Source organism: Mastomys coucha, unplaced genomic scaffold (genome assembly GCF_008632895.1).
Source record: "Mastomys coucha isolate ucsf_1 unplaced genomic scaffold, UCSF_Mcou_1 pScaffold7, whole genome shotgun sequence".
Classification (NCBI taxonomy): domain Eukaryota; kingdom Metazoa; phylum Chordata; class Mammalia; order Rodentia; family Muridae; genus Mastomys; species Mastomys coucha.
The window spans coordinates 52,006,033-52,014,038 of NW_022196913.1; the positions used below are offsets into that span (position 1 = coordinate 52,006,033).

At 42.9% G+C, this 8,006-nt stretch overlaps 1 protein-coding gene across 3 annotated transcripts in view; it reads left to right on the top strand.

The window, feature by feature from the left end:
- Window positions 1-8,006, top strand: part of Rnf144b (ring finger protein 144B) — a 54,636-nt gene that overhangs the window by 29,978 nt on the left and 16,652 nt on the right. For all 3 annotated transcript variants that reach the window (XM_031359573.1, XM_031359575.1, XM_031359574.1), the window contains exon 4: window positions 7,336-7,396. In XM_031359573.1, coding sequence (XP_031215433.1) covers window positions 7,336-7,396 — 61 coding nt within the window. The remainder of the gene's footprint in view (window positions 1-7,335; window positions 7,397-8,006) is intronic.

Sequence of the window (8,006 nt, forward strand, 5' to 3'; positions counted from 1 at the left end):
AATGTATATACAGCAGATATCGGTGTGTGGGTGGATATAAATGTATATACAGCAGATATCGGTGTGTGAGTGGATATAAATATATATACAGGCAGATACCTGTGTGTGTGTGTATGTATATACCTTTCTGAATACATGTGCCTCCTTCCTTCCTTCCTTCCTCCCTCTCTCTCCCTCTCTCTCTCTCTCTCTCTCTTTCTTTCTTTCAAATACCCTTTGCTTTGTTAGAAAAGCAGAGAGCAACTGCTCTAGCTACTCCTGCCCTGACTGAGTCTGTCCTGTGTGCAGTTTATGAAACATGGCTGGTATAAGTAAGGTTGGTGTAGAATTGTCTCATTTCAAGAAAATGATGAAGTCTAAATTTTGCTAAAAGAATGATACTGAAGATGTCCACCACCCCCCTCCGCCACCCCCAAGGACCACTGCTGACCTCAGTGCTTTGCAGTGCATAATGGAAGAAAGAGACAGAGGCAGGAACAAGCCACCTAGGGCTCTGGACACTGTGTGCTGTGTAACGGAAGCTTTTTTTTTTTTTTAAGTTTTATTTATTTATGTATATGAGTGCTCTATTTACATGTATGCCTGCCTGACCAAAGAAGCTATCAGACAGAAGAGAGCATTAGATCCCATTACAGATGATCGTGAGGCACTGTGTGGTTGCTGGGAACTGAATGTAGGACCTCTGGAAGTGCAGCCACTGCCCTTAACTGCTCCAGCCCAACAGAATTGTTCTTAAAATGAGGCTCCAGTATTTGAGAGGATTGTGCTTGGCATTGTTCTTCCTGACTTTTTTCCTCGGATGTCTGACTAGTTCAAGTATAAATAGAGAGAGCACAAGGTATGAGTACCACCCTGTGCATGGTACTGAGTAAAGGCCCAGGCAGCTGAGCGGCCTCCTGGGGGAGCGTCTGACCCAGCAGAGAGGTCATAAACATATAATGAGGCAGATAATTATACAAGTGAAACGCGAGAGATGTAAAATAGGCTGTAAAAGCTGGGTTTGAGTGAAATCTTACTTAATTCCTATATGAAAAAAATCTATAAATGAACACAAATGATCAGTTTGGTTGAAGTTTTAAAACAAAGTTTATGAATGTAGACACAGTCTGGCAGTTACCAGTCTGATGTAGATATTTAACTATTTAACTGTAGATTAATTAAAAGCATATAAAAGAAACGTAATTCTTCTGATCCGCTACTTAATCACTGCTTTGAAGTGTTCATAGCCATTCATGCTTGATGGCTACCTGATTGACAGTCCAGAGCAGAGCATCTTCCCAGTGTGGAGAGCCTAGTTGCACAGTATTGTCCCAGACCTCTCATGGTAGCACTATTCACTGATGTCTTTTAGATGCTGATGGCGAGGGCTAATGTGTTTAGAACAGACGTTTCTGTTGTCCTTGCATGTCCATTTCTCAGTTGCCTGATACACAGTCTTCCCCAGGGACACACATTCTCACTTCCTTTCTGGTTGCTTCTGGCTGTATTCTTCCAAAAGCAATTTTACTTTAAGGCTATATTAAAAGCAAACAAGCCCATAATATTTCTCAAAAATTATATATATATGTATATACATATATGCACACATATATACATATATATACATATATACATATACATATATATACATATACATACATATGTATGTATATGTATATATTTATATATAAAATCTCAGTGGATTTGAGAAAGCAGAACGAAACAATTCCAAACTGAGCAGATTTAAAATCCACCAAGCCCTTTCCTGTTAAGGAATAATAAAACTCTCCAGGGCTCTCAGAGGGCGTTCCTCTTTTCACTGGCTTTACAGAGAGCCCAGCTAGAGATGAGCATTCAGATGCAGGAGTCAAGTTCTTAAGCAACCTGCCACAACTTCCATCTCCAGTGGTAAAACCTTGTGAGTGGGGAGGGAAGGGTGTTTTCATTCTGATTTTTGAACTGAACAGAAGATTATTGGAGATCTAAGTAGCCACGTCTGTTTATTTGGAACTCTTCCTTTAAAAGTGGAAATACTACACACAGACAGGCTAGGTATCTTCCTGGTACCCAGATTTCCTCATATAGAACCCTTGTGCTAGCTACTGTATGGCCCATAGCTTCTGCAGTTCTGACTGTATCACAGTGGCGCTCCTTCCTATGCCACCTGACTGGATCCCACCACCACGATCCTTTTCTCCCTTTCACTTGAGGGAAATGTTTGATCATTACAGGTAACACATAGCCATACTTGTTAGGAATGGCTCTGGCTACAGCTGGCTAATCTTTTTGTGTGCATGCTTTCCTGTGTAGATCCAGCTCGCCCACTTGGCTCTGCTCCCTCTGTCTGTCTCCCTGAATCCTCCAAATTGGCTCAGCTGTGGCTCTGCCTCTTCATGTTTGTCTGTCAAGAATAGCCTCGTTAGTAAAGCATTTAATGCCCAGTTCCAGCCCTGTTTAACTTGTACCGGAGGCGGGAGAAAAAGGCAGCTTCCCTTTCAGTGTCCCAGAAGCCCATGATGGACAGTGACTTGCGGCTTAGAGGTGACCTTTCTGGGAGCCTGGGGAAAGTCAAGTTTTCCTCCATTGCATCATCTGGTACTTTCAACTATTGCTCCGCAGGGTTTTCCCATGTATTGGAACCAGGAACCTTGTCCAACATGGAATTATAAACACAGGACACGGATTGTTATTTCTGTCAGCATTACTTTAAGTAAAGTTCTATGTTGAAAGGCGATGTTTAATCTCAGCAGTTCCCCGCAGCGTCGGAGAAGTGGCATGCTTCCTTCTGGAGAGCCTAAGCTGTCTGCGCTATGTGACATTCCAGTGGCAAGCACATAGAACCCACTTGAACAGTACCTGTCACTGTGTGGCCAAGGCAACTGAGCTTCCAACTGGCAGCTGGCAGGAGCGGGCAGGCATGTGCCTCAGAGCCGCCTCTCACACAACGAGCTTCCTTCCAAATCCTGGGGCCCTAAAACAACCAGCCTGGCTTTTACTTCCAATGCCACACAGTATGCACCAGAGGAAGGGTGGGAACAGTTGGCCTTGCCAGGAACAAGGGCTCAGAATTTCTGTAGGAAGGGATTTGGAGTGTAGAGCCCAGAGGCCTAGGGGAGGAGGAGAAGGGGGAGGGTTAAGGACTCCGAGGTTACATGTGCAAAGTAAATACAGTTTTCCCCCAGATGATGTGTTTATTTAAGGTAGCTTTAGGAGAGGCTGCTGGTGCTGTAGGAACCAGGCGTTATTCAAGGCTGCGCTCCCATCTCTCCTTTAACACCGGTCCCTCCCAATACCACGGTGGGAAGCCAGGAGCCAGGAATGAGGGGTGGGGGATGAAGATGCCCAGGCCAAGCTAGGGAAACTCCTCCTCCCATGACTGGGAGGTCCGGGTACAAACAGGAAGGGACTGACCAGTGTCTCTAATACCCATCCATTGTCATGTGTGCTGGCTGGAGAAAAGTTAAATTCTGGAGGTGGGAGGGGGACAGAGGACTCTGCAAAACCAGAGTGAAGAGATATTTTTTGAGATTCCCAGCTGAAATTTATTTTTGAACACATTTAAAAACCTCATTTTTAGATGTATTTAAAGCCCCGTGTAAGTAGAAGATAAAATCTCTGCGAGCTTTAAAAAGCCACCTAGGAAGGCTAAGCGGCCCTTTAGTCGAATCGTTTCAGCTGCACTCAGGAGTGTTTCACCCAGAGATTGGCAGTGGAGGAAACGGAAGTGAACTTGGTCCTACTTTGATGCCCTCTGGCGCTTTCCATTCAGGATTTGCCCTCTAGCATTTAGGTGTTTGCCACACTCAGATGAATGGTGGATGCCCTTTCGGCTCTGTTAGAAGGAGGCACCCGTGCTCTTTTGGGTTGGGGCCGAAGACATCGCTAGATTCCGTGTCATTGTGATTGTACTTGGTATAACAAGTGGTTTTTCCTGTTTCCATTTTTGCTAGTCACAGTGCCTCTGAGGTGGCCCTGACCTTGCTCGCCGGGTCATAATGATCCATTCACTGCCAATTGTACTCATCTCTGTAGTCTACTGGTCAACCTGGCTTGCTCTTTCTTTCTTCCTTCCTTCCTTCCTTCCTTCCTTCCTTCCTTCCTTCCTTCCTTCCTTTCTTCCTTTCTTTCTTTCTTCCTTGCTTTCTCCCTGTCTGTCTTTCTTCCTTCCTTCCTTCCTTCCTTCCTTTCTTTCTTTCTTTCTTTCTTTCTTTCTTTCTTTCTTTCTTCCTTTCTTTCTTTCTTTCTTCCTTTCTTTCTTTCTCTGTTTCTTCCTTCCTTCCTTTCTTCCTTTCTCTCTCTCTCTCTTCCTCTCTCTCTCTCTCTCTCTCTCTCTCTCTCTCTCTCTCTCTTTCTAGCTGCTGATTTAAAGGACTAGACATGTATAAAATCTTGACTTCTCTTTCTTATTGGCCTGACTTTACAAACCAATATGTGGCATGCCCTGAAGCCTGCCTGTCCTTAACTTAGAATTTTTAAACTATGACATTTTAATGTACTCATTGAGAAGAATATGTGCTACATGACCCACATTTCTTACGGGGGTTCTATGCTTTCTTACTTTCAGCGTAGATATTTGTGATGAGCGGGCTCTACTCTCCCCTCCTGTTCCCTCTCCTCCTTTCCCTCCTTCTCTAATTTTTTTTTTTACAAGGTTATGGTTAATGTGGGTGGGGTGCTTGTTTCCATACTATGGTCATAGCAAACAGTGATAAAGAAAGCAGTGTTCCACTTCCCGTTTCTTCTTGGCTGTTAGAGATGCCCAGTCTGCTTGTGTGTAGCTCCCACATGTGCAGGCACGCTTTCTTTCACCTTAGCATGCACACAGAGGACAAGCTGGGCTTTCTCATGGCAGAAGCCACATCGCTCACCCTTGACATACTTTCCAACTCTCCTCCTGCCCCAAGTTCCTCAATTTGGTCAGTCCAAATATCTGCTTTATACAGTATCTAGCTCCCTACGGGACAGTTAGATACAGACTTCTCAAGTGGCCTCACTAGCCTTTGGTCCCACAGCATCTCAGGATAATCCACAGTAACCACTTCACAGTTCCAGTGTGACTACTTAGAACTCATGATTCTGTGCTTTAAACTCAGGTAAAATTCCTCACACAAAACCTGCTGAGATACAGCCCTTAGCCTTGCCTGCTCTCTCTGACCTACACATGCGCGCACAGGCACGCGCGCGCACACACACACACACACACACACACACACACACACATTAGAGACTTTTGCCTTTTCTGTTGGCCATAAAGTGTTACTCTGATGAAATCTAATTTAAAGTAAACTTTCAACCCTGTTGTCAGTACCTCTTACTGTGTCACACTTTCTGTCCCTTTTCTCATTAACATATGATCTGTTTCTAAAACATTTGGTCTCCCATTTGTTGGTCTTCTATAAACATTATGTGGCTTAGCTATTATATGAGCTGTTCCTCACTGGGAAAAAAAAAAACAAAACAGCATTATTAGGAGCTGCCTTTGATGGATTTTTAAAAAGTGTGTATTGGTCTACAAAATATTTTAGATCAGGGCAAGTTGGCCTCATGGCTGTTACATAGAATCTTTAATCTCAGTAGCATTAGAGAAGAGGAGACTGAAAATCAGGTCATAGAATACCACCTTGGGCCCAAAGGTGAAGGAGCATTAGATCATCTGCCCTCCACACATAACCATCACTGACAAAGTCACGCACCAGCTCTGTTTCCTAATACCTGTTGTTTGGGCCTGCTCTCTCCAACTCTGAATCTTACTCTGATGCCTTTGAGCTTCAGGGGAGGTTTTTGGGGTGGGGGAGGTGGTACTATGGTAGATGAAAAAAATTTAGTTCTCCATGTTGCTCATGTCCAATCATACTTTTAACAGGACTATAGCAAAATACATATAGTATGAAATTGGTCCTAATTTTTCTTACAAGAATCGCTAAGGGACTTTTACTTAAGGTACCAGATGAAAACACATTTTTTATTTTCAATTAGGCAAAAGAAAGTTTGAAGGAGAATGTTCTTCAGAATGGACTGATTTCACCAAACTTAGTTTGGTATGAGGGAGACTAAATTTGCTTATTTTGTGATCTTTAATTCATTTTTTGTTAACTTGGTCTGACTGATTTGTGAAATAAACATATTGAGTCTGCTTTTGAGGTGTATAATTTGATTTTGAATGTATTTTTAAAATGTATTAAATGCTGGACAGTGGTTGTGGATGCCTTGGGAGTCAGAGGCAGGTGAATCTCTCAGTCTGGCCTACAGAGAGAGAGAGTTCCAGGATAGCCAGGGCTACACAGTGAAACCCTGCCTCAAAAAAATATTTATTGTTATTTATTAAATGCAATTTTAGTTACAATATCAGATCACTATGGTTTTCTCACAGCAGGCTTTGTTTTGTCAATTGCAAAAATGTTTTGATTTAAATGTATTTTGCAACAAAATTGTATCTATAGTTCATATTATTACACATATATACTACATAATGCATAATGTATATAATAATGTATGTATATAGTAGCTTAATATTTTCATGCTGGAATTATCAAGACTAAGAAGAGGGGCCCCCATTAACTCCTTGAATTTCTGGGAGGCTGATCTCCACTTATTTTGCTTCTCATTTGTAAGTGGGTAATATCAATATAGTTATATATCGCTATCAATGGCACTAACAGTTTTAGAATTCCAGTTTATAAGAGCACTTAGCTCTCTCCCCCTCTGACTTTGAGATGGTAAGATGTTTAAAGGGAAGTGTCTTTGTTAGCGTGAGTCCTTGTTGTTTGCTAGGAACCTTTGGTTCTTTCTGCTGTCTGAAGAGGAAACGGGATTCTAGTCACAAGGAATGTCATGAGACAGACTCTCGTTGCCTACTGTATCATGTGTCAGTGTGGTGTGAGTGAAGTGAATTTAGTCAGTGTCAAAGTTGATATCACACAGAGCATGCCATCTCCACGTACAGAGTTGGCATAATTGCTGAGGTGCTGCCCGCTTGAGCTGGGATCCAAAGTGGTCTTTTGAAAGTTTCTTTTTTCCATGAGCACAGAGAAGGAAAGAGTTTCTTCCCATACCTGGCACAAATAATGTGAGAGACCCAAATATCAAAATGTGGTCAGTAGCTGTGTGCAGTAGAATGGAGGCAATTAGGGAGCTTCGTCACTGGTGGCCCCGGCCGGGGCTCCTAGCCACGGTAAGGGGAATGGGTCTGGTTTGCGGATTGCTACATGTGTCGCTGCATGATCAGGTAGAGATAATGGCTTCCAGACAACTCGGAGAGAGGATGTAGAGGCCAAGCAGAGAAAGCTACCAGAAAGGGCTGGTGATGAGGGACCCTCCGCTGACCAGAATCTCATCTCTCACTGTCTCTGATTTCAGATCGCCTGTTTGGTGTCCATGGATGACTTTCAGCTTTATCAGCGGCTAAAGTTTGAACGAGGTACACAATCTTCTGTTTATCCTGGTGGTGAATGTGGCTTTTACACAGACCATCTCTACATGAGCTTCGTGGAAGATTAAGGCAACTGTGGGCTGTCGACAGAACCACAAGGAGACTCCGAGGAGTGTAAACAGTAATTGCCACATGCGATTTCAACTGTGCTAGCCACAGCTTGGGGCAGAAAAGCGAACCAAAAAAAAAAAAATGCAGACTATCAGGAAATGAATTTTCATTACGTTCGTTATTTTGTATTTTTAATTTGGGCTGAGTCCAGAAAGGTATTGTGAAAGTGAGATGGTTTCAAAATAGTAACACAAAGGAAAATAACTCTCAAAATAGGCTTTTTATCATTGTTTTTCTCATTTCTGAAGATCATTTGAAGATAATGTTTTCAAACATTAACCAGCTGAAGCATTGCTATTGGTCCTCATGATAAAGCATTCACTGACCCACCCTCTGATACTGCTTTTGTAGTCATGGTGATACCCATGAATTTGGATATGTGTTATTCTAATAGAATTTGCAGGGCACTGGGCTGTCCTGTCCTTCTGACTTCGGCCATGGAGCGAGTTTTGCAGCCTTTCTCCCTACGGAGCCCATCTATCTGCAG